A 27,084-nucleotide genomic window follows, 5' to 3' on the forward strand; every position below is an offset into this window, starting at 1 on the left:
ACTCAGAGGTTTCCAACACATTTTATTTTGCTGACCACCAGTTTGCAGCTTCTGAGGACCGACACGGTTATCAGCCCCTACCCAATGTCCAGTTAGTTTCAGTTCTGCTGCAGCCCCTTGGTCCTACACACTGAAGTTAATGGCTTGAGTTCCAGTAACATGTGCCAAGAGGCTGCGCTTTGGCTCCTGAAGGAGGGCGAGTCCAAGGTAGAGCCTCTTCCAGGGCTTTGCTCCCGCGTGGTGGTTTCCTTTGGCAAGAAGTTGAGCCATTCTCGACTTTGGTGCCTGTAGGCAGGAAGCGCTCAGAAGTGGGCGGTGGGACATGCGGGGACAGTGTGACATGTGAGGAGAGGAGCCTCTCCTACTGGTTCAGTAGGTGAAAATAAAAGGAAGCCTCTGTTTTTAAGGAACACGGATAAACACCTTTTTAGATCACCTATTTGTTCTAGAACTACAAAATTTAATTCAAGAAAATATAGGTCCCGTGAAAGACTTGAAAGTTTTATAAAACTAAAATCTAATTTTCCCCCAATAAATTGTATTTTAGCCAAAACCCTCTCGATGCTTCTAAAATAATACTAAACGGGGCATCTGATTATACAAGAGCAATAAAAAAAAATTAAATATTTATTTGAATAACAAGTTGAAGTTCGAGCTGCATGGTTGGCCAATGCAGGTTTCCACACAGATCACAGGAAGCGTGCACGGAGAAGTACTGGCACAAAGGACAAAATAATGCTAAGAATCAGGCTAAACAGCTGGATTTTAAGGAAACAAAAGGTCTGAAATCACTATACAAAATATAAAATGTATTAAACACGACTATCCACAGAACAGTCTTTATTATTGATTATATTTAAAAATTATTTGTGTAGTTAATTATATGCTGACTTGTAAATGAGTATTATACATGAACCCCCTTTCAGAGGCAATTCCTTGCTGTGCTATTGAACATCTAATTACATTGCAAAAAGTGTCCTTTTTTGCTATCAATAAAGAAAACAGTTAATGATACTACTGCAAGTATTAGGAAGGCTACAAAAAAAAAGAAAAAAAGAACATTTCTTTTTTGTCTTCAAAGTGCTTTCCATGCAGTTAAGCACTTGCCTGGTTTAGCTGAATGCACCCTTGGGTCAAAGAGATGCTCTTGAATTAGAAGACTAGAAGGATTCATGCAACCCTCTTGCTACCGGGACACCACTGAGTCACTCCCTCACCAATCCTGTCTTTCCAGAATACCACCAGAATACCATTCCAGACACTTCAAAAAGGATCAGGAGGATAATGATAAATATACATAAAATGAAAAAACACAAACTGCTATGACACTACGACAGGCAATGTCTGTGCTACGTGAAAGCACCTTTAAAAAGAGCCTACTCGGCAAGAGATAAGTGTCTAAAGATTCAAAATGAATCAACAGTATTGGATAACAATATAATTCTCAACTCAGAAGCTGCCTCAAGATTAGGTGCATCTTCAGTTAATGTAACGGGAAAAAAAGGCAATGGATTTTATTTGATTAATTGCATCCACTCACAAATCGACCTAAGGTCACCAGATGTGTAGACACAATGAGATTTTTCGTTGTTGTTTATAGTCTTTAATTGAAATGATAATAAAGGAAATAGAGCTATTTAAAAACAAAACCACACAGCTGCCTTGGCCTAGATTACGAGGTGGCACCAGGTGTGGGGTTCACATTCTGGGTGGCCACCTGTGGTGCGACCTCAATGATCCGGGGCTTGTCTATGATCCTGGCTGTGCGGTTACCCTTCTCCACGATCCCAATAATCCATGCTTGGTGGCCTTCACCATACTTGGGGGACTTGATCTCTGCGCAGAATCGAGCTGCTTGCTCACGTGGTAGACAGATCAGGAGGCCGCCTGGCAAAAGGGAAAGGGAGAAAAAAGGAGCACGGTTAGTGGTGATGCTGCTGTCTCCCCAGAAGAGACCTGCACTGCCTGCGTCTATTCCACAGACTGCGCAGTGGAGTCGCTAAGCGAGTCCTTGCTCAACTTCTACTATATTTCAAAACACACACAACAACAAACTTTTAAGTCATGAAAACACCCTCCTTGTGAATCATCTGATGCTGTGTAGGAGTGAAGCGTCTGAGACGCAGTAACGTATGTGGTGCCAATCTTTCCCAGGCAACACTTTAAAGGATTAACAAAAGAGAATTTTTCATTTTCAATCTGATTCTCTACATGGAGTCCTCAGTTTACCAAAAAAGGCTTTTCATGTGGTTTTTTTTTGTTTTGTTTTTTTTTAAATTTAAAAACTAAGGCCAAAGAAGTGTGTGTGCCTCAAAGTATCTAGGTTCTGTCCCTGGCTCTGTCATTAACTTCAAAATAGAAAACTACAAAATATGTGAAAATAAATCTTCACTGGTACCCGAGTAGCTAAGCCAAAATAATTTCATGTATTTGTAAGTAGAAGAAACCCAGTTGGGGAAAAAAATATATATGACCTTTTACAAAAAATGAGAAACTTCTCATTTTTTAATAGAGACAGACTGCGTTAGTTGGGAATATTCATTAGTTTATTCACTCTGATTCCACGCCTGCCAGGCAGCAGGTACTGTTCTACCAACAGTTCAGCTACCCTCTTGTAGCACACTTCGAAGAAGTGGATTTCATAATTCTGAGGTCAGGAAGTAGCAGGGTCCTCTCTATGGCTGAGAGGCCCACCTGAAACGAACCCCCCATCCCCACCCCCAGGGCTGGTGCATGGGTGGGGCTTCGTGGTCTTAGCTTCTAGGGGTCAGAATTTCTCATGACCTGGCCCACCTCAGACTGACTACCTCGGGGTTTAGTCTAGGCATGGGTACTTTACTTCATTCCCAGATGTTTCAACTCTTTTACCAGGACAGGGAAACAGTTCCTGAGTTATAGAGGAAGTGTAACAGAAGTAAGAGACTAGCGGGAGGAAGGGGGGTGGGGTGGGGGATGGAACTGAAAGGACGAAACAGAGTCCAGGTAAAGGAAAAAAAAAAAGGGACAAAAAGAAAAATGGTAATTTGGAGATATCATATACTATTTCATTCTTAAAACACTAATTTTAGACTTTTGCAAGGAAAAAATACAGCCTTGTCAATGTAACCTATGGATACACTGGCTATTTCTTGAGTTTCCAATGGAAACTAGGTGATGACCTATTTTCCCCATATCCTCCCTTCTTCCCGTCCCATCACCAAACAACACTGGACTGAAAACAATGCTGCTCATCACAGGAAGGATGGCGTGAGACACCGTGGCAGATGGCAGCAGGCTGAGATGCTCCCAGCCAAGACCTCACACCCTAGGGCCCTGCTCCTGGACCTGGCTTCCTCCTCCTCAGGGAGGTCCCACTGGCCTCACTAGCGTTAACCCCTGACCCGGGCCAGGGCCCTGGTACCTGATGTCTCTGGGCAGGTCCCGTGCATGAGCCCAAACATGTTTCCGCAGGCCTTGCTCACAGCTGCCATCTTGGCCAGGACGGGAAGGTTGTGAATCACAAAGGATACCTCATTCCTCTGCTGTTTGGCCAGGTTCTGTGCGTGGCCCAGAATCCCGAAGCCTGTGATGTCAGTAGCCGCATGGGCGTTGAACGTGTGCATGAGTCCTGCCGCTGCCAGAGGACAGAGAAGCCTTTGTCATCTGGTGTCGTGAACAGAGACTCCTAGAAAGCACCCCTCCTCAACTCAAAATCTTACAGATGCTTTAGTCTCAAACATACTCTCCTAAAATAAGAACAAGACCTTTTAAGACTGTCTGATCTAAATTCAAGGTACATTCCTGATATCTGAAAGGTTAATCTTTTATTTTTTAATTAAAAAAATTAGCACATTTTATTTTTTAGAATAGTCTTAGGTTTACAGAAAATTTAGCAGTTGCCATACTGTCCCTGCCCCCACCCATCTCTCCAACAGTAATAGCCAGCATCAGTGTGCTACCTTGACAGGTCAGTATTCATATATTACTGTTAACTCCAGTTCACAGTTTACACTGGAGTTCACTCTTGATGTCTATGCGTGCGGCAGATGTATGAGCTCGTGTATCCAGTCATTAGAGTATCATACACAGTGTTTTCACTTCCCTGAAAATCCCAAGTTCCACTTTTTCACCCATTCCTCCAACCCCTGATCTTTCAACTTTCTCCATCATTTTGCCTTTTCCACAAGGTCAGAGCTGGAATTTGATCTTTTTGGATTGATACCTTTCACTCAGTAATGTGTTCTTAAGGCTCCTCCATGTCGTGATAGCTCACTTCTCTTCAGCACTGAGTAATACTCCACTGTTTAGATGGACCACAGTTTATTTATATATTTACCAACCACTGAAGGACTTTAATAAATCTTAATTTATATAAATATAAATTTATATATTTACCAACTTCTTCCAAGCTTTGGCAATTTTGAATAAACCTACGACAAACATCCATGTGCAGGTTTTTGGGTGGATAGAAGCTTTCAATTCATTTGAGCAAATACCAAGGCACACAATTGCTAGATCATATTAGCAGATTTAGTTTTGTATGAAACTGCCAAACTATCTTCCAAAGCAGCTGCACCACTTTGCATTCCCATCAGCAATGGGTTGCTCCACACCCTCACCAGCATTTGGTATTGACTATAGCTATTCTAGCAGCTGTGCAGTTTCCTAATGACATGACGTGGAGCATCTTTTCATATAATTATTTGCCATCAGTATATCTTCTTTGGTGAGGTTTCTGTTCAGCTCTCCCCCCGCCCCCCGTTTTTTAATTGGATTTTCTTATTGGTGGGTCTCAAGAGTTCGTTGCAAATTCTGGATACCAGTCCTCTGTCACATGTGTTTTGTAAAGATTTTCTTCCAGTCTGTGACTTGTCTTTTCATCCCCAGTCTCTTCTATAGAGAAGTTTTTTATATTAATTAAATCCAACTTGTCCATTTTTTATTTTATGGATTTGTGCTTCTGGTGTTATCTCAGTAGCTATTATCAAACCCAAGATCACCCAAGTTTTCTCCTATGTCATCTTCTAGGAGTTTAGCAGGTTTGCATTTAGGTCTACAATCCATTTTTAGTTTATTTTTATGATGGGTTTAATACCTGTGTCCAGATTCATTTTTTACCTATGGACGTCTAATTTTTCAAGAACCATTTGTTTAAAAGATTTATCCTTTGCTCCTTTGTCAAAAATCAGTTCAACTATACTTATGTGGGCCCATTTCTCAGCTTTCTATTCTATTCCATTGATCTCTTTTTAACCAACGACACACTATCTTGATGTCTGCAGTTTTATATGAAGTCTTGAAGTCAGGAGGTATCAGTCCTCCAAAACCTCAACACTGTGTTGGCTGTTCTGGGTCCATTGCTTTTCCATATAAACTTCAGAATCAGTTTGCTGATACTCACAAAATAACTTGCTAGAACTGCAATTGAGATTGCATTATACCTACAGTTGGGAAGAACTGACACCTTGACAATACTGAGTTCTATCCATGTGCATGGAATACCTCCATTTATTTACATCTTTAATTTGTTTCATCAGTTTTATAGTTTTCCTCATACAGAACTTGGACATGTTTTTAGAGTCACACTTATATATTTCATTTTGGGGATGAGGGGAGTAACTGAATTGCTTATTTTTAAAAACTAAATGTCTTTCTGATGAAATGAAATACGCCATATGTTTATAGAAGTGCTCTGGGGTAAATGCTTTCTCTTTTTTTGGCTACACTAGGTCTTTGCTAGAGAAGGTGATGGCACCCCACTCCAGTACTCTTGCCTGGAAAATCCCATGGACGGAGGAGCCTGGTGGGGTGCAGTCCATGGGGTCGCTAGACAGGACTGAGCGACGTCACTTTCACTTTTCACTTTCATGCACTGGAGAAGGAAATGGCAACCCACTCCAGTGTTCTTGCCTGGAGAATCCCAGGGACAGGGGACCCTGGTGGGCTACTGTCTATGGGGCCGCACAGAGTCGGACATGACTGAAGCGACTCAGCAGCAGCAGGTCTTCGTTGCCGGGCTCAGGCTTCTCACTGCAGTGGTTCCTCTTGTTGCAGAGCACGGACTCTAGGGCGTGTGGGCTTCAGTAATTGTGACATGCAGGCTTAGTTGCTCCACGGCATGAAGAATCTTCCAGGACTGGGGACTGAACCTTTGTCCCCTGCATTGGCAGGCGAATTCTTATCCACTAAACCACTAGCAAAGACCTGCTTTTTGATATACATTTTTTCTCTTTGGGCTTCCCTGGTGGCTCAGAAAGTAAAGAATCCATCTGCAATGCAGGAGACCTGGGTTCGATCCCTGGGTCAGGAAGATTCCCTGGAGAAGGGAATGGCTACCCACTCCAGTATTCCTGGCTGGGAAATCCCACAGACAGAGGAGTGTGGCGGGAGGCAGTCCATGGGGTCCCAAAGAGTCGGACATAACTTAGTGACTAAGCACAAGTTCACCAAACCTCTCTTTTATCTCTCCTTATACCAGAATCTTTTACTTACGTATATCCTCAACAACACATGCTGAGAGGAGAACTGACCCTACTCTGGTTCATAGTGCTAGCTAAGCAACACTGAGAAAAGGCCATCCTATTCACACACCAACACCTGGCACAGTGGGGCAGTCAAGGACATTTAGCAAAGCCATGACCTCCACTTCAGCTCTTCCCAATGCCGTCCTAGACAAGCTCTGAGTATCAGAGCAGACAAGAGGACACACTGAATCCTATGGTCAGTGAGTGTGTGTCAGGCGCTTAGTCGTGTCCAACTCTGTGACCCCGTGGACTGTAGCCCGCCAGGCTCCTCTGTCCACGGAATTCCCCAGGCAAGAATATTGGAGTGGGTAGCCATTCCCTTCTCCAGGGGATCTTCCTGACCCAGGGATCGAACCCAGGTCTCTTGCATTATAGGCAGATTCTTTACCTCCTGAGCCACTAGGGAAAAGGGATTCTACTTTTAAAGTATTGGTCACCACTTCTCTTATATAGGGCATCAGTTCAGTTCAGTTCAGTCGCTCAGTCATGTCTGACTCTTTGCGACCTCATGAATTGCAGCACACCAGGCCTCCCTGTTCATCACCATCTCCTGGAGCTCACTCAGACTCACGTCCATCGAGTCAGTGATGCCATCCAGCCATCTCATCCTCTGTCGTCCCCTTCTCCTCCTGCCCCCAATCCCTCCCAGCATCAGAGTCTTTTCCAATGAGTCAACTCTTTGCATGAGGTGGCCAAAGTACTGGAGTTTCAGCTTTAGCATCATTCCTTCCAAAGAAATCCCAGGGTTGATCTCCTTCAGAATGGACTGGTTGGATCTCCTTGCAGTCCAAGGGACTCTCAAGAGTCTTCTCCAACACCACAGTTCCAAAGCATCACTTCTTCGGCGCTCAGCCTTCTTCACAGTCCAACTCTCACATCCATACATGACCACAGGAAAAACCATAGCCTTGACTAGATGGACCTTAGTCGGCAAAGTAATGTCTCTGCTTTTGAATATGCTATCTAGGTTGCTCATAACTTTTCTTCCAAGGAGTAAGCGTCTTTTAATTTCATGGCTGCAGTCACCATCTGCAGTGATTTTGGAGCCCAGAAAAATAAAGTCTGACACTATTTCCCATGAAGTGATGGGACCAGATGCCATGATCTTCGTTTTCTGAATGTTGAGCTTTAAGCCAACTTTTTCACCCTCCTCTTTCACTTTCATCAAGAGGCTTTTTAGCTCCTCTTCACTTTCTGCCATAAGGATGGTGTCATCTGCATATCTGAGGTTATTGATATTTCTCCCGGCAACCTTGATTCCAGCTTGTGTTTCTTCCAGTCCAGCGTTTCTCATGATGTACTCTGCATAGAAGTTAAATAAGCAGGGTGACAATATACAGCCTTGATGTACTCCTTTTCCTATTTGGAACCAGTCTGTTGTTCCATGTCCAGTTCTAACTGTTGCTTCCTGACCTGCATACAGATTTCTCAAGAGGCAGGTCAGGTGGTCTGGTATTCCCATCTCTTTCAGAATTTTCCCCAGTTTATTGTGATCCACACAGTCAAAGGCTTTGGCATAGTCAATAAAGCAGAAATAGATAAGTTTTTCTGGAACTCTCTTGCTTTTTCCATGATCCAGCGGATGTTGGCAATTTGATCTCTGGTTCCTCTGCCTTTTCTAAAACCAGCTTGAACGTCAGGGAGTTCACGATTTACCTATTGCTGAAGCCTGGCTTGGAGAATTTTGAGCATTACTTTACTAGCATGTGAGATGAGTGCAATTGTGTGGTAGTTTGAGCACTCTTTGGCATTGCCTTTCTTTGGAATTGGAATGAAAACTGACCTTTTCCAGTGCTGTGGCCACTGCTGAGTTTTCCAAGTTTGCTGGCATATTGAGTGCAGCACTTTCACAGCATCATCTTGGAATGACTGTTGCTAATTTTTATTATAAAAATTTCAATGAAACACAAAAGCAGAGAGAGGAACACACCACCACGAATTCCCACATACCTAACAATACCCAGCCTCAAGTGTTACCACCGATCTGCTGGGGTCTCATCTTTTCCTGCCTGCTTGTTGGGGGATGTGAGAGGTGATATGGAAACTTTAAAGCCAACCCTTCAGCTATCGGAATTTCTGTGTGTGCCTCTAAAAGATAAAAAAACTTGTAACACAGCCACAATATCATTATCACACCAACAAAATGAACACTATATTGATTGCTCTCTCTGAAACGTCACAACAGTTGCCTCTCAGAGTTATTTATTTGTGGAAACTGAGCCACTTTTTCCTAAAACATCTCCTCCATTCTGGATTTGGGGATCTCCGATTCGAGCATGTTCTACCATTTTCCCTATTTCCTGTACTGGTGTTTAGGACGAAGGCTCGAAGAAACTCAGGTTCATTTTTTTTGCCAAGAATCCTTCACGGGGGATGGGGGGTAATATCATCAACACAAACCTTTTACCAAAAGCTTTTAGCAGCCACTGATGTTTGGTGATGAGGTTCATTTAATCAAGGGGACAGCAAACACGGCAACTCTGTAATTCAACCATTCTTCCTGTATTTATTAGATGTGATTTTGATAAATAATTTTTTAGAAAATTCAGTTTCCCTGAAATTCACCCCATACAAGACAGGTAAAATAAGAGGATGACCACTTTTACTTCAGAATAAGTTGGTGACCCAGGTGACCAAAAAGTTTTAATTATCATTTGTTCAGATACTTGATATGGTCACTCTGGTCTTTGATATTCAAACGGTAGCCTCCACCTCCCATCAAGTGGGAGCCCCTTGGAGTTGTCAGGATGCGACACCACCACCACTTCCAGGCACAGGAAATCAAGCTTATCTTCCATACTTCCTGCCCCAGAGCTGGAGCCTGCCATTTCCCCAGGGAGTCCTGGTACTTTTTAGTGGAAAACAGTAACTTTCCGACCAGGGGCAATAAGACTTCACCCTTCACTGCTTCTAGGTCTTTTCAACAGGTTCAGAAATAAACATTTTCAGAGGAAAAAAAAATAATCCTGAGTTCACACTGATAATTCAAAATTGAAGATGCATTAATCTAGCTTCTTTGATCTTACTTCTTTCTAAAGTCTCTGTTCCTAACTACATTCACTTATTTACCTCAATATACAACATTCTCACAAACACAAACCCATTGACAACAATGAAAGATTTTTGTGGATTTTTGACTTCAGGATGTACCCAGAAAATACCATGCTCAAAGAGATTTGAAATAATTCTTCATGTGGTTTTGCCACTAGCTTAGACATATGTTGGACAACCTTAAAAAATTTGATTTGGATTCATAAAATATGCTCTTTTCATTTAATTTGTAAGTGTAGAAAACTACATAAAACATTTGTTTCCAAGTTCAACTTATGAAACAAAGCATGTTCAGAGGGTCTGCTTCCTCCCTGTTCTCTTGTATATATAATAATTTTTGCTGATGTCTTTATTTTTCCACTGTTTCTTTTTGAAAGTATAAAATACATATTATTACTTCCTATTTATTTATGAATATGCAAAACGCAGCATACTACATATATGCTCTGTGCTTTGCTTTTTCACTGGCCATATCCTACAGATAGCTCCTGGTAATAAAGCTCTCTCATTCCTTTTTCTAGGGCATAGTATTCCACTGTGCATGGAGACCAGATAATCCCAGTCAGTCACCTAGTGATGGACCCTTAGATTACACCCTTCTTTCGCAATTATAAAAGGTGCTTCAAAGAATAGTGTTGTACACATGTTATTTCATATTCTGGCCACTGTAGCTTTGGGATAGACTCTCGGAAGTGGGACTTCTGGGTCAAAATAAACGTACACTTAATTTTGCCACATACGACAGAACACGCCGCCATAAGTGTTCTGCCATATCCCTATCAGGAATGTCTAAAATTTAAGGATAGAGGAATCTTAAGTGCACAAATATAAATAAACTAATAACCTATATGAGTAAAACTAAATCCATTACAAATCACTTTCTAACTGTTAAACTACTTAATCTGAAGGACAAGACAACCCACAAACTTCTTAAACATGGCACAGTAAAAGAAGTAGGTATGAAAAACCTTGGTTGTAAGTGATGAGAATATCAGAAAACAAAGAATTAAATAATTACAATTCAACTTAATTTGGAATAAAGCCAAAGAAATACTCTTGGAATGCAGGAAAAAAAAATTACAGAAAAATTTTATCTCAAAATAAATTCTTCAAAAGTAGGTAAAAGGCAAATTAGTTACAGCATACTGTCTGATAGAACATCTAGCCATTAAAAATCATGTGTATTAGAATTATATAACATGGAAAAAAGAATTTAGTAATATTAAATGAATAAAAGCAAATCCCAGGGACTTTCCTGGTGGTCCAGTGGGTAAGACTATGCAATTCCAGGGGGCATGGGTTTGGTCCCTCCCTGGTCGGGGAACTAAGATCTGGCATGCCGCTCCACGACCTGCCCCAGCCAAACTCCAAATACAAGTAAAATGTATGCTAACCTTTAGTTTACAACTTCAACAGTAAGATAAAAATAAACTACCAACCAACCAAACATGGATAAAAATCTTAGAAAAATACATAAAAGTATTAACAGAAGTTATTTCGGGGTGGTGGGGCTATGAACAATGTTTTTCCTTTCCTTTTTATATTTTCTAAAAACGTTCCTAAAATAAGGATATGATTTTTTTTCCTCTAAGGTAAATCACATTTACCCCGTGCTTATGTCAAGAACACGCAACGTGTCTGGATTCCCACCAGGGCTCTAGGCACCAACAGAAGGGGTGTTCAGTCACTGGCCAAACCTGGCTGATGGCCAGTTCCTCCAGCTAAGATTTTTTTAAAAAAACAATGTTAAGAGTCATGAGGAGGAAAAAAATCAGTGCAACTGAGACTATGGCCCACAGAGCCTGAAATACCTCCCTTCCTGCGTCTCAGAAAGCTTGCTGACCCGAGCCTGGCCGTACCTGTCCTGTTGAGCCTAGCCATGTTCATCATCGCCTCCTGGTACGCCAGCTCCACATCCTCCTGGGTGACCACTAGCTTGATTTTATTCCACTTCTCAGGCTGATGACAGGAACACAGATGAGGGAGAAAAGAGAAAAAATGTGATCAATTTTTGTTTCTAACCACTGACAGAGCCTATTTTTTCCTTAGTCATCTTGAGGCGTTTTACTTATCTAATTCTGCACACAAAATTAAGTTTTCTAACTCCCCACTCCCCCAACCCCCGAGATTATTATTTTAGGTGTCCGCTAGACGTTATTATCATGGAATCTTCTCTGCCCTCAGCTGCACCTCTGTAGTCCAACACTGCAGTTTACTGGAGATGTGAGACCAGCGGGACAGCTGTGAATGTCCTTAGGTTCTCCTCTGCATCTGCCCTTGTAAGCTGACAACTTTCATGTTTCTCTTGTTAACTGTGTTAATATTTTACTGACTCTCCCTGAATTCTGCGATCAAGTCCTTTTGAGGAACAAATGAATGGGAAAGAACTTCAACTTAGCATTGGCTCCGATGACATTGAGAGTGACCACACAGTACATCCTCTGAAACGCCACTGTCTTTCCTCTTCTTCCCCAGTCTGATAGTCAAAGAGTCTAGCATCACGATGCTGGGCTCATGACATACAGTCATGGTCCATTAATGGCCAGCATTCATGAATTCACTCATTTTTAGCAACACTCAATAATCTACCGCCCAACGGAAATCTATCTCTGTGTACCTCCCTTATTCCCTGCCCCTCAGCCCTCCCCAAGAGGTAACAACGATTCTGAATTTTATACTTGTCATTTTCCTGCCTTTTGAAAAGCAGTATCCTTATACATACAGACGCCCAAACAATACTCTGGTTGCTTCCGACCTTTATGAAAGGGTATCACACTGTTACTTAGTCTTTGAAACTTGCTTTTTTCCAGTTCTGAGCACCTTTAAGAAATTGGTAAAAAGCAAAGTCCTATGGACTGATAGACAAGTGATCATACTAGATGGAAAATGTCCCCATCATTGCTGAATGAGAAGAGAAAAATATCTAAAGAATATGGCCTCCTTAGAGATTCTCTCTGCTGTTTGTCAAGTTAAGATCTATCTGGTTGATGAGTAACATAAAATTACTCTTTTTCAATTGTTTCTCAGGACTAGTGGTTTCAGATGTCAACTGCAGACACTGAAAGCACTGAGATATGTGAGAATATACCACAATCATTCATTTTTGAGTTGCTACAGCAATGAAGAAAGTCTTAAAGGAAGAATGATTGATCACAGTGCAGTAGAAAAGTGACTCAGGATAAATATCTTTATATTCTAGATGCTTTCTCCATAAGATGATTATTTATCAAAATGTTCTGATTTACTAATGAGCTTAAAAAGATAAAACAAGCAACCAGAAATGACCAAAAAACTCATGGCTAAAATAATTTAAATTGTCAATAAGCCTGGCCTTATTTATACCTCAAATATCAAAGTTTGCACACATTCTCATATGTATTAATTTTCAGCGATAAGATATAGCCAGCTCAGTAACTAATGAACAGATAAACTCAATTGTTTCCCAAATTCTCTTTATGGAGTACTTCTGAACTTTAAGCACTCCATACATGAAACTTGGATTTAATAAAAGAATAGGGACAACTCCCAGGATTTCTATAAGGTCTAGATTGACACTATACTCTCTGGTACTACAACTAGAAGAGTGCATTAAAAAAAAAATTTTTTTTTTTTTAAATATCTATGTATTTATTTGCCTGCCCAGGTCTTAGTTGCAGTACACAAGATCTTTAGTTGCAGCATGCAGCATCTCTAGTTGGGGCATGTGGGATCTAGTTCCCTGACCAGGGATTGAACCCAGGGACCCCTACACTGGGAGCATGGAGTCTTAGTCATGGGACCACCAGGGGAGTCCTCAGGAGCTCATTTTAGAAGCCACCGGAAGGTGAAGGTCACTTACAATATCCAGCCACTGGTGCACAGCCACGGCCACTTGCGTCCCCAAAGGTTTTGTCAGGACAAGCACGTCACCCGGCACTGCATTATCTGGCCTGAAGAAGAGAACACTGGCAGTTTCTCATCAAATTAACCAAGAAGATAAGCTCATCATTGGTTAAACAAAAGAAAAAAAAGGCTAGTAAAACCACATGTGTGTTTGCAGTCACTTACTCATATTTAAGCCAACTACTGCTATGTATTGACAGCAGAGCTTTATCGTTTACTACTGGGACGACTGATGAACAAAACAAAACATTAAATGAAAAGTGGAGAGGCCACGACTTCAACACTCAGGACAATGACTTACTAGTTTCCCAAAAAGGCAAACTGCTTAGACTTCAAAGACATCATCAGGCCCTGATTCAGTCATGCCCTGTACTTTTCAACACAGACCCACCAGGGCTCTGAGGCAACAAGACTTCTGAAACAAACACTGTACTTTCTGTTTTACAATCACGTATACAGCAGAGATGCAGGTGGGATTTCTCAGGCTGATCGATCACGGGTCTAATGTTTTGGTACTTTTACCATCAGTGTGTCAAATTCAGAGTTATGACCAATAAGTTTCCTTGGTACACAGGATCCCTGGTTGGGCCCTGTCTTAAAGACAGAAGGCAAATATCAAAAAAAAGGCACCCCTAAAAACAGAAAGACTGCCCCCCAAACAAAACTCCTGTCTCACTAAGTACCCTCACGACTAGCACTCATGTCTGTCTTGTCCTGGTTCAAGGAACTGTCCACACAGTCGTCTGGTCCCCCGACACTGGACAACAATCATCCAAGTGGGTTAAAAACCCACAGGCACACCCTTTCACATTTCTGGATTTGTGAAACACGTGGACCTGGCACCCGCTCACAAAACCCACTCCACAAACAGAGCTTCTGATTCCTTCAGAGAACAGGGCAAGGTGGTTTTCTTGACAGGATGTCAAACACGAAAAGTGACAACTTGTGTTAAGAGAGAAACTTCTCCAAAGACCTGGCAATGGCCCGAAGGCACATGAAAAGATGCTCTTAGCATTAGCCATCAGGGAGATGCAAATCAAAACCCACTGAGGTTTCATCTCACACCCACCGAGACAGCTATTATCAAAAAGGACAGTAAACAAGTGGGGGATGCTGCTACACACATTCATGTCCAAGTTTTCTGTGTGGACATACATTCCAGTTCCCAGGCGCAGATATCTAAGAATTACTGGGTCATGTGCTGACTACTGAACCTGAGGAACAAAAGCAGCTGCACCATTTTACACTCCCCACAGCCACGGACAAGGTCTGCGATGTTGCCACATGCTCACCAAGACTTGCTTACTGTCTTTTTGATACCTGTGTCCACACGGAAAACCTGCACATGAATGTTCATAGCAGCATCACTCACAACAGGTGGAAATAACCCAGAGGCCTGTGACCTAGAATGGATGAACACACCGTGGTCTGTCCAAACAATGTGTTTGTTACTCAGCCATGAACAGGAATGAAGTACCAACAAATGTGCAACATGATGAACCCTGAAAACATGCTAAGTGAAAGAAGTTGGACAAAAACATCATTTGTTGCATGGTTCCATTCATATGACATGTCCAAAACAGGCAGATCCATGAGACTGAAAGTAGATCTGTGGATTTCAGGGAGTGGGGGAGGAGGGAGTCAGTAGTAGCTGCTATGAATACGAGGTTTCTTTTTGAGGAGATGAAAATGTTCTGGCATTGGACAGTGGTGATGGTTATATAAGTCTGTGAATACTGAAAACCAATAAATTGTATATTTTAAAAAACTGAATTTTATGTTATGTGAAATTTTGGGGAGCGAACCAGGCCAGGTGACATGAAACAAAAAAATGACTTACATGATAAACTCGTTGGGCTGGCAGACAGTCGTAGCCACACCTCCTAAAACAATCCAGGGGTTTAGCACTGTCTGGCCGCCCGTTACAGACGTTCCTGCCTCCTCTGCTGCATCTTTAAAACCCTGTATAATTAGGGGCATCACTTTGTCCCTTTCCTAGGGTTTAAAAGGAAAATTAAAAAGTCACATCATTCAGCTGAAAACCTGGAAAAGAGTCTCTATACATTTACAGCTATGAAAAGATCGTAAACCAGAAAAGATCATAAAACCAGAGTTTCCAGAAGGGGCAGGAGTAACAGAAAGAGGTAGGAACAGCTCACTCTGTAGCCCTTTTATCACAAGCTGGAAGAGGCTACAGGTTACCATGTGAATGGAGCTTGGACAAGAGAAGTGAACTCTGGAAATGCGCTGGGTGTTCAGGGCTGCCTGCATCTGAATGGGCTCTCTACAAGGACCTGAACCACCCAAGACCAGCTCACATGCACCCCACGTCTGCCCCAGATGGCTGTGTCCAAGCAGAGGCCCAAGAGCACCTTGTAGGGGCAGACAAGAGCCTACCAAACGCTCAATTCTTATGCGCAGGGAGAACTACGGCAGGGGGTGGGGATGAAACCAATCACCTGTCAAAAATTATCTAAACAGAAATTCACCTCTGAGTCAAAGAACAGGCCAGGCAGCGAGGCCACGGATGCTCCAGGTGAGCAGTGGGACACCCCGACCCCACCAGTGTCTATGTCGCCATCCAGGCAGTGACCAAAGGGAAGGGTGACGGCCTCGGTGCCACACCCTGGGCTGGAAGGCTCCTACTCACCCTGTCGGTCATTTTATTACTGACTCCGAGGAGCATCAGCATGTTGTCGCACTCCGTGACCCCCATGGCGTAGAGGTCACTGAGGACGTTGGCACAGGCTATCCTGCCCTGGAAGAGAAGGCAGACGTGAGCAGGGACCCCAGGGGACTTTCCGGGGCAGACACAGAGAGCTGGGCTGCCCAGAGGCACCCGGGAGGGGACTTTCCAGGACGTGGGCCTCAGCAGCTGTGCTTCACACACTCACTGCCTTTCCTCCACCACAGAACCAAGCTCAGACGTTCCTGCCACCACCTCTCCTCGGTGCAGCACAAAGCATTTCTACGTTCTCCGCCATTCTAAAACATCAGGAGAAACCTGCCATTTATTTAGGTGTAGAACCCAGAGCAGAGAGATGGTGGAGAGAAGCGGGCGTGGTACAGATGGCTGCAGAGGAGTCAGAGTGGAAATGCTGGGAAACAACCGTCTTAAAGAAAATGTAGAAACGGTCACTTACCCTGAACAGATTCTTAAAAAGGGCCAATTTTTATTGGTTACGGGGAAGATGGGTTTTATGTACTCGGAGAAATTTTTGGACTCCTTTCCAAAGTTGTACGAGATAAACAGGAAAATCATCTTGGTTAAAAAAAAAGAAGAAATGAACAACACCTAGCTCTGAAACCAGACTGTTTTTTAAAGAAAAAGGGAGGCAATTCCCAGTAAACTATATAGTTTTATTGAGGAACTTTGAACTGGTACTCAATAGAAACGTGGAAAATAAAATAGAAAATAATTTATAATTATTTTAATAATTATCAATAACATTAATAATTATTAATAATTTATTTATAGAAAATAAAAGATTTTCTCCTGCTGACAGAGATTGAAAAAAATTTTTTAAGTTGCCTTTCTCTAAACAGGAAAGGAGAAAATGACACACTTTTCTTCTGACATTAAGGGTAATCAAACTGCAAGTTACTATCACTTCCAGTGGCCATTTCATTGCTGGTTTATCATTATGTTGTCTTACAACTTCTGGGCAGGTTGGCAGGGAGCTGGATCACCTCCTGTGACTCACTCCCGAGGCAACAGGGGGAGTGTGGTCGGCATGCTGGGAGGTGCCAACCACAGGCTGGGCTGCAGAGGTGTGCTGCCCCTTCTGTGCTAGGCTCTCAGGTCCTTTAGCAAGATGTTGGCAGAGGATGCATTCTGGTTCCAGCCACCTGGGCCCCCAGTCAGGTAGGACACCAGGGGCATGGCGTGCACGGGAGCACTGCTTTACCGGAGAGACAGCTGGCTGTGTGGGCAGGAAACAGGTTCCTGGGAGCCCATGTGCTTGTCTTGGGACCTGAGTGGTGAACACTCCCTCCTCGCCTCGTTCCCAGTGCCCTTGGCACCAGGAGGGGCCTTTGGCACTTTCTACAGATAGGATGTTCCCAATCTCTTCATTGGCTGCTCCCAGCTGCCAGGGTGCAAGGAAGGGTCCAGCTGGGTAGATGGAGGGGCTGCTGGCAGCAACCCCACAATGAGCAGGTGGGGGTATCTGAGCGGAGCATGATCAGCAGGGAGACCCACGGGTTACCCTATGGAATACAGACACGGCGAGAGGAGTGACCAGAATCAGGGTCAATGGTCAAGTTCATTGTGATGAGATGCTAAGCTCTCTATTTCTGGACAGAGACATGTAAGATCTGTCCTATTACAGAGGAAAGCGGAGTTTACAAATGTCAAAGAAAAACATGGACAAGGAAACAAAAGGAGAAAACTAGAAACACATCATTCCATAGACACACTGAACAGGTGCTCTGACAGAGAGACGTGCGCAGGTACAAGAGCACCAGGGGATGCCCTACATCCGCCCTGCCTGCCTCACACACGGTACCAACTGTGAGCAAGGGAGCAGTCAAGTCGGACCCACAATGGCAGAGTCACGGTGGGAGGAATAACAACAGTTTGTACGGAACAAAAACAAAAAACCCACCCACACATGCACGTACAAAACCCAGCCACCACTCCAAACCCAGAGTAAGCAGTTCCAGATGTAAAAATACTTCGGATCAAACTCACCATCATGTAAGGGTCATCGACGATGGGATAAATGTAATCTGTGGTTTGAACCAAGGAAAGGCCGCCGTGCCTCAGAGGAATGACACAGGTGTCCATCCCGATGCCTGCAAAGATGGGAGTCACCATCATCCAGAAGTCAACAGAAGAGTGGGGTCATTTTGCACCTTCAGTGTACTGACAGGAGTTCTGCACAAGACTCTTATGAAACACTGCTCACTGCCAACAAAGCAATGTGTTTCCTATCAAGAAGTATAACTGAAATAAATGTGAAACAAAACCAGCTTAAGATAGCAAATGAGAAGACAATTTGTTAGTCATGAAGACTCAATGTCAACATGGTACAATTCTGAGACTCTAATGATGCCTTGAAGAGAAATCTTCCTTTCTTTTACTGTTATCCTGTGCTTGGCACCATAGAGAGTTTCTGCAAAGATGAGAACAGCACAGATGGAACTTGGGTTTTCTTCTCCATAGTTAGCCAAGAGTACATCTTTGGGCATCATTCTGTTTTTCCACCAGAAAATCTGTAAAATATTTTACACATATAAAATGCTATTCTACATTTTAGTAAAAAAATGACCAAAAAAGGAAAAAAGATAAAGCTAGAACAAGTATTCACCAACTCCAATCAAGCATGCACATAAGCACTGTGGTACCCACGGGATCTTACAACTGATGGACTATTTAGAAATAATTCCCTTTTCCTGAAATTGGTTTAGAAACAGTCAAGACAATTTCTTAAAAAAAAAAAAAGAAAAAAAACACTTGCAATGCAAACACTAAGTTTAGACTGGCCTCCCACCTGAATGGAGTGCTTTCCCAACACTTCTCTCCAGGGGACACCCCCTGGCCCTTAGGAAGCATTTTGACTTTGCAACACAATGGGCAAAGGACAAATCAGGAGGAAGTATAAAAGGAAGCAGGTAGATTTACCCAGAATCCCAAAAGAAACAAGAATAAATCACATCCGAATCCCACAGACAGGACTACCTGTGAGCTTTCACAATTGCCCCCGCAGACAGGCTGGGTCCCAGGGGCAGTCTGTCAAGGTCTGATCCATTATTACTAACACAGAAATAAAGCCAAGTTAGGTAAAACATCACTCTGTGATGGCAGGCTGATTTTTTTTATTACCATACTAGATGGCAAAGCAGAAACTCTTGGTGGAAGATCCAGTTAGGGAATGGAGGATTTTGTTTCAGAGTGGCAAGCCTCACAAATTTGTGACCATGGAACACTCATTACCAGCGATCAGAAAGTGTGCAACAGTTCCTCTCATTTGGTGCATGTGCACAGAAATGCCCACTGATGATACTCTGCAGCACTCAAGTGGAAACAGGGCAAGAACCACAATTAACTCACATGATTCTCCTGAAACTGATCATGCCAAGAACTGGGTATTCCAAATACATTACTATTCACTTTGGAAAAGAGGCAATGTTCCCTTTCAGGTTTCCATATAACTATAGGACTATAGAAAGAGACACGAAAAAAGAGTTGCTGAAAGTTAGCACTAAACATTTCCCAACATGAGAATCTTAAACTTGAATTCAATCTTCTTGATCCGTAGAGCAGTTATTTCTCTCTCTACCCAGCATCAGAGAGTGTGAACCATGACTCCTGAGCACACTCCTGGGGCTGACAATAAGCTCCCATCACCCATGTGTCTCTCTCCATGAGGACACCACTGCACACTTAAGAGGGTCCAGCGCTGTCCATATGGGAACTGCCAGCCACACATGGTAAGATATGGCAATTCCAGAGTGACATGTGCACCAGTGTAAAACACACACTCAGTTTTAAACACTTGGACCTGAGAAAAATCTCAGCTAGCATCTTGTTAGCAGTGTTTTATATTAATTATGCATCAAAATGACATTTTTATATATTAAGTTAAAATATAGTAGAATTAAATTCACATGAACTGGACATGGAACAAAAGACTGGTTTCAAATAGGAAAAGGAGTATGTCAAGGCTGTATATTGTCACCCTGCTTATTTAACTTCTATGCAGAGTACATCATGAGAAATGCTGGGCTGGAAGAAGCACAAGCTGGAATCAAGATTGCTGGGAGAAATATCAATAACCTCAGATATGCAGATGACACCACCCTTATGGCAGAAAGTGAAGAGGAACTAAAAAGCCTCTTGATGAAAGTGAAAGAGGAGAGAGACGCTTACTCCTTGGAAGGAAAGTTATGACCAACCTAGATAGCATATTCAAAAGCAGAGTATTACTTTGCCAACAAAGGTCTGTCTAGTCAAGGCTATCGTTTTTCCAGTGGTCATGTATGGATGTGAGAGATGGACTGTGAAGAAAGCTGAGCGCCAAAGAATTGATGCTTTTGAACTGTGGTGTTGGAGAAGACTCTTTAGAGTCCCTTGGACTGCAAGGAGATCCAACCAGTCCATCCTAAAGATCAGTCCTAGGTATTCACTGGAGGGACTGATAGTGAAGCTGAAACTCCAATACTTTGGCCACCTGATGCGAAGAGCTGACTCATTGGAAAAGACCCTAATTATTGGAGGGACTGGGGTCAGGAGGAGAAGGGGACAACAGAGGATGAGATGGCTGGATGGCATCACCGACTCAATGGACATGAGTTTGAGTGAACTCTGGGAGTTGGTGATGGATGGACAGGGAGGCCTGGCATGCTGAGATTCATGGGGTCGCAAAGAATCGGACATGACTGAGCAACTGAACTGATATATTTTTTAAAACTATTTATTTACTTATATGGCTGTGCTGGGTCTTAACTTTAGCATCAGGATCTTCCATCACAGAATGTGAATGCTTAGTTGTGGCATGTGGGATCTAATTCCTCAATCAGGGATTGGACCCAAGCCACCTGCATCAGGAGCAAGAAGTTTTAGCTACTGGACCACCAGGGAAGTCCCTGATTCTTTTTTTTTTTTTTAATTGGAACTACCTGTAGTAGAAAAATTTAAATGACACAGGGGGCTCATCTCATCTTTCTTTGGGACAGCACTAGTTTGTAGTGACTGGTTTACAAATCCCCTATCAAATTTCAAGAAAGGAAGACAGAGAGGGTGAGCCTAGGATAGGCCATGGGCTTTCAAAACGAGTATATCAAGTATGAGAGAGCAGGACAGAGGCACAGCATAGGTAGAAATAAAGGAAGATGCCAGAGTGAAGGAAGCCTCAAATACAGAGCAGGGTGTGCTTAATCAGTGGCTGAAGGGGAATTCTAGAAGGTTTCAGCAAGACTGAAACCATCCAGCAAAAAAATTAAAAATAAAATTTAAAGAATAACCTAAATCATCAAACTACCTCCATAGCCAGCAGCCGTCAACATGTGATAAAGCTTATGCATCAGCAACAGATGTTCCAAGTGGTTTTTTTTTAAGAATTTTTTTTAAAGAATTTTTAAAAAATTAATTTATTTGGCTGAGCTGGGTCTTAGTTGCCATACATGGGATCTAATTCCCTGAACAGGGATCAAACCTGGGCAGAGTCTTAGCCACTGGACCACCATGGAAGTCCCACGTGTACCAATTTCCAAGACATACTTATCCTAACAGTTCATTAGAATACAATAAACATGTATCTTTAACAACTGTTACGGCTTACCCTTAGAATGCCAAAAATCTGACACTTTTAGACAAAATTTTAAAACATGTCAACAGACTTATGTGTATACATACATACTTCATACATAAAAACATGCATATATTATGTATGTGGGTACAGATACAGTGCACATACATACACAGATAATTTCTGGTACTCAGAACAGTTGAAAACCACAGGTATTATTAGCCCATATTACAGATGGGGAAACTGAGACTCAGGAGGGTTAAGAAGAGTGTACAGAGTAACACTTATTATCCCTTTCTCCTGGCCTGTTCCCTTGCTGTCACTGCTGAGTTACAGCTGATGCAGCTCCTTTCTCCACAAACATGTCTGGACTGAAAAATCAGATGACAAGCAGTATGGTGAGCAGAGGAATGGAAAGGTGTGGATTTCAAGTTCTGACCCCCACCAAGTGACAGGAAACAGGCTACCCAGGTTTCCGGAGCACCACAGGGCTGCTGGAAGGACCAACTGCCTGAGTGCTCAATAAGTCAACGAGGGCAGTTACAGAGGGGAATCACTGCTTTATCCATAAAGTTGTTGGTTTTTTTAAATTTAATTATTTATTTGGTTGTGTTGGGTCTTAACTGCAGCACTCAGAATCTTCACTGCATCATGCAGGATCTTCTGCTGCAGTGCACAGACTCTCCAGCTGCAGTGCATGGACTCCATAGCTCATGGGCTTCAGTACCTGTGGCACACGGGCTGGAGAGTGCACCAGCGCAGTAACTGTAGGCTGCAGGCTTAGCTGATCCGAGGCATGTGGAATCTTAGTTCACCCACCAGGGACTGAACCTTTGTCCCCTGCATTGCAAGGGGGATTCTTAACCAGTGGACCATCAGGGAAGTCCCATCCATGAGGTTTTTACTACATTTGTTGTTGCCCAGTTATCTAATGATTTTCTCAATATATTCTCATTCCTTGACAAGTAACCTGACGTCCACTCTACCTCATTCACATGTTATTGTTTCACACTGAGACATTAGATAGATGAGGATGGTTTTCTTTTTCTATAATTTATTTGGCTACACCGGGTCTTAGTCGTGGCATATGGGATCTAGTTCCCTGACCAGGGACTGAACACGGGCTCCTTGCATTGGAAGCTCGAAGTCTTAGCCAAGGATCCCCAGGGAATTCTCAAGGGCGGTTTTCTAACTGAGCTCCTAGGAGCCTTTACAGGCCCTGAGACTCTAGGAAGTGAGTTTTCCTCTCTCCTACCCAAAGCAACTCTGCTTTATACAATCAGGAAAGAAAGGAGTACCCTGGGTTCAAAGCCAATGTTATGAGATAGAGTGTGATCATATATAGGCAAAAAGAAATGCAATTAAAATCTTATGCAGGAAAACTGATCAAGTCACACACTGTAACTACAAAACATCTACAAGCTCCTAGAATATACAACTAACACTCAAAAGGCAAAGTGATCACACTTGCATGACACACTGAACAAAGCACACACAGAAGCTAACAGACATCCCAGCAGCTGAGACTTTCTTTCTGAGCTCAATGTTTGGGGAAGGGTAAATCACTAAGGACATCAGGACCTGGGTCAAGGAAACACAGCTCTCAAGTCCCGATGTCAAGCTGGGGTCAAGTACAGACCCAGTCCAGTGTTCCTGCCTTCTGTGTCTGGAGCACTTTCCTTCTCCCTCCTCCCATGGGAGCTTCTCTAGTGATGCCTCTTGCAGAGGAGCCCTGAGTTCCCCCAACCCAGTCACTGCTCTCCCAGTCCTGTACAAGGATGCAGAACCACTATCTTTTCTAATCTGATTGAATAAAAAACACCTTTACTGTTAACAGCTGTCTCAATCATATACTTTACAGTCTAAAAATGGTTAGAGCACATTTCTTGATGCTTTTCAAGTAGTTCCTCCAAATAAGGACTTCCCTGGTGGCTCAGATGGTAAAGCGTCTGTCTACAATGCAGGAGACCCGGGTTCAATCCCTGGGTTGGGAAGATCCCCTGGAGAAGGAAATGGCAATCCACTCCAGTACTATTGCCTGGAAAATCCCATGGACAGAGGAGCCTGGTAGGCTACAGTCCATGGGGTCGCAGAGAGTCGGACACGACTGAGCGACTTCACTCACCATTGCTTTGCTCTGAATCCTTCTTGGAGAAATTTATCTTTTTTTTTTAAAGGCAATATGGGAAAAGAGAACTCCAGTTTTTGACTCACTGACAACAGTGCATCCAAGATGCTCTACTCGGGAAATATGAAAGAAAACAATGGTTCACATACCAAGTCTTGGCATAACTGCTCCAAGAAACTGCTCATCTTCTTGGAAGTGGTTCTCCTGCAAGGACTCCAGCAATTTCTGCAGGACATCTTGGGGCACTTTGCAGCCAGTGCCCTTCAGTTCAGTGAATCTGGTTAACCGGAAACTCTTGTCCAATTCATAACTTTCCGGGTTAAAGGACTCCCGTGCAGACATGGTTCTTGGGCCCACACACCTCACAGCCGGGCTCCTCCCCTCCCTTTCCTACGCAGCTGGTTTCTTTGTAGATCCACCTGGGTAGCACCAAAACACAAAGACACCATTGAGTTCTCACCAGTACTTGCCAAGAATCAAGTGAATATATGACAGTTAAAAGTAAACATGAAATGGGCTGAAATCACCAAGACCACAGGAAAACAGCCATCTGGGGCCAGAATGGTTTGACACAGTGATGTATAAGCCAGGTAAGTCTTAAAAAGTGACTGTACCATTAGACACGTTCTGAGTCTGTGTCGTTATAATTGTGGCTGTGAGGGGCAGCCAAGAAGACAGAACTATGGGCCAGCTGGCTTACAGGACACAGTGCCATCTTGAGCAAAAAGTCCCAAACGTTCTTCTAGCTGGTGGCATTACAGGAAAACGAGTCACTTCACCTATCAACCAGGAAGTACTATGGTTTAGAAATGAGATGCCCTGGCTAACGTGACTTTTCAGGAAGACCTTTTGCTATCTAAAAGAAAAATAAAATACCTAACAGGCACTTTTGGTGAAATGGAAGTTGATGGATATGCATTTGATGAAATTTTTTATGATGCTAAATTCGATTTTAGAAAAACAGATCTTGATTCTAAGTCAGAAGTACACAAAATGATCCAAAACTAATAGGAAGCCTGTCTAAACAAGATTTGAAACCTGGAATGGCTGTTTTAACACAGCAAGGTTCATTTTCTACAACAGAGCAGTGGAAAGTTAGTTCTCTGATGTTTTAATTCAGTGCTATTTCCTAGAAAGCAAACGCTGCCCAACTAACTAGTAAACACACATCATTGACAAAGTATACTACTCCTCCTTACTGTTTCATCGCAGATCTATAGTGATAAGTTGTACTAAATCACTAGCATTTATAGTTTGGGGTACCACTGGAAGTTTCTGGAACAAATCTTTCTAAGTTTGAAGCCTTGGGGCTAAATGAAAACCTTTCCTGTGCTCCCGGGGTTTATAAACTTCCAGAGCGATGCTTTATTGGGCACAGAATAACAGACACCCTAAGTTTTAAGGTCAGTTTCCCCTATAAAATTCATGATTAAGAACATAATTCCCATTTATAGAGTTTTCGATCCCTTGGGAAGCACGTCACTCATTTAAAATAAATCTCACAAAGCCTGAGTTCAGGGAGTCATCCAAACTGTCTTTACAAAACCATGTTTGGGGTGAGCAATGATTCTGGTTTGAAATACAACTGTAAAGGAGTGAACCTTCCGACAGTCCAAGAAAACACCTGTGCAAAAGGAGGGCGCGAGGTTAATCAAGTTACAGACTTGGGAATTCTGAAGCCATTTTACAGCTGGGAAAGTCCAACAGCACTTTGACTTGCAAGGGTTTAAAAACAACAGTCCTTTCCTCACCAAATGCCTCGCACTTAACACTGCCTCACTCCTACAAGGGGCAGAAAAAAATCCAACTCACGAGGCATCCAGTTATTTTCCTACCTTCAATCTCTATCCAAAAATAAAGGCGGGGAGGAGAATCTGGAATTCAGGAGACTAGCTTCCTTTTAAATCTTCCAAGATTTTTAACAGCAAAAAGTTTAAAACACCTTAAGCCCAGAAGGCACTCAGGAGTTTCAAAATTCCAAATAGAATGAAGGACGTATATCACACAAATCTCAATTCAAAAAAAAAAAAAAAAATCTTACTTTTTTTGGAGATGGGGGAGGCCTGCAGAAAGGTGAAATTAATGGCGGGGCGGGGCGGGGGGGAGGTGGGTTGCATAATATGCAGTCCACTAGAACCCCAAAGCCGCCAGCTTACACCTTTAAAACAATAACATGAATATTTAAAGCAACGGTTAACCCTTTCTTTCCCAGCCACGTTTTAATTTTTCAAACGAGGGCGCCAAGCGGGCCGCAGAGCCGGGGGAGCGCGGTGAGTGGGGGCGGGAAAGAGGGCAGCACCGGCCCGGTACCTACCTCCCCCAAGGTCCCCAAGCCCAGGAAACAAACAACGGGGAGGACGCGACGACTTGGGCGCAAGAGGCGCGTGCCCAGCTGGAAGCACACGTCGGGGCGGCGGAGGGCAGCGCTCGGGGACACCTTAAATCCCTGGCTGCCGCCTTTAAAGGCCACCCGGGCCCGGATTCTTTGTGCGGCGCGGCCAGGAGGAGGCGGAGCGGGGCGGCCGACGGGGCCATGCCCGCCCGCCCGCTCTCTGTCCCGGCGGCAGCGGGAACCGCGCGGCCCAGGCCGCGGGGAGGGCGCGAGGCCCGCACGGCCCCACTAGCCGCGATGGGGCTTCGGTTTCGCGGGCCGGCCAGGCCGGGGCGCCAGGCATCAGAAGGCGCCCGCGGGGCCGAAGAGAGGGCGCGCGCGGGCGGGGGTGCGGGGGGAAGGCGGGGAGGGCCCGAAGGCGCCGCGCCCCGGGGACCGGGCTTGGCTCTCTCGCCGCGCGCGCGGGCCGCCGCCGCACAAAAAATGTCGGCGGGCGAAAAAATTAACCCCTGCGTCGCCGCCGCCGCCCTCCCCCTCCACTCCTCCCCCGCCCTCTCCTCCCTCCCTCCTTCCCCGGCCCCGCGCGGCGGCAGCGGCCGCGGCGGCGGCGGCGGCGGCGCGGGCGGTGCTTCTTTTTTAAAGCGGCCCCACCAAGCCCTGGCTCGGCCCCTCTCCAGGCAGCGCTGCAGAGCGCCGGTTGTGCACGGCTCCCGGCGCGCCCGGGCGGCCCGCGGGGGGATCCGCACGGCCGCCTTGGGCCTGCGGACGAATATTCCCCTTTAAGCCTGGTGTCTCGCCCCCCCTCCCCGAGCCAGGCGCTTACCGGTTCGCTTTGCGCCCTCCGCCTCCTCCCGCGAACGGGACTCCGCCGCTCCCACAATGCACCGGGCGCGGCCGGGCTCCCTTAAGCGTCGCCTGAATAAAAAGGCTTCTCCC

The 27,084-nt window shown here is 44.0% G+C and overlaps 1 protein-coding gene across 4 annotated transcripts; it reads right to left on the reverse strand.

Moving 5' to 3' along the window:
* On the reverse strand, nt 1–27,084 carry SEPHS1 (selenophosphate synthetase 1). Of its 4 annotated transcripts, none has more exons than XM_052650577.1 (9): nt 26,972–27,084; nt 23,966–24,235; nt 18,130–18,233; nt 16,087–16,194; nt 15,277–15,431; nt 13,393–13,483; nt 11,414–11,513; nt 3,401–3,613; nt 1–1,887 (listed from the first exon to the last, which is right to left on the reverse strand). In XM_052650577.1, the coding sequence occupies exons 2-9, from the start codon at nt 24,156–24,158 to the stop codon at nt 1,673–1,675; spliced, it is 1,179 nt and encodes a 392-aa protein (XP_052506537.1). In that variant the 5' UTR covers nt 24,159–24,235; nt 26,972–27,084; the 3' UTR covers nt 1–1,672. The 4 variants fall into 4 exon arrangements, with proteins under 4 accessions (XP_052506537.1, XP_052506536.1, XP_052506538.1 ...); XM_052650576.1 differs by lacking the exon at nt 26,972–27,084 and adding an exon at nt 26,131–26,343; XM_052650578.1 differs by lacking the exon at nt 26,972–27,084 and adding an exon at nt 25,858–25,900.

Source organism: Budorcas taxicolor, chromosome 13 (assembly GCF_023091745.1).
Source record: "Budorcas taxicolor isolate Tak-1 chromosome 13, Takin1.1, whole genome shotgun sequence".
Classification (NCBI taxonomy): Eukaryota; Metazoa; Chordata; class Mammalia; order Artiodactyla; family Bovidae; genus Budorcas; species Budorcas taxicolor.

Bases quoted from the DNA above. Each gene is read 5' to 3' on its own strand.
- SEPHS1 (XM_052650577.1), bottom strand. From the start codon at position 24,158: ATGTCTGCACGGGAGTCCTTTAACCCGGAAAGTTATGAATTGGACAAG. The intron at 16,195-18,129 runs GTGAGTTTGATC...CTTCTCTTCCAG, and splicing joins TCGATGACCCTTACATGATG to GGCAGGATAGCCTGTGCCAA. The intron at 3,614-11,413 runs GTACGGCCAGGC...GTCCTCTGGCAG, and splicing joins GGCTAGGCTCAACAGGACAG to CGGCAGGACTCATGCACACG.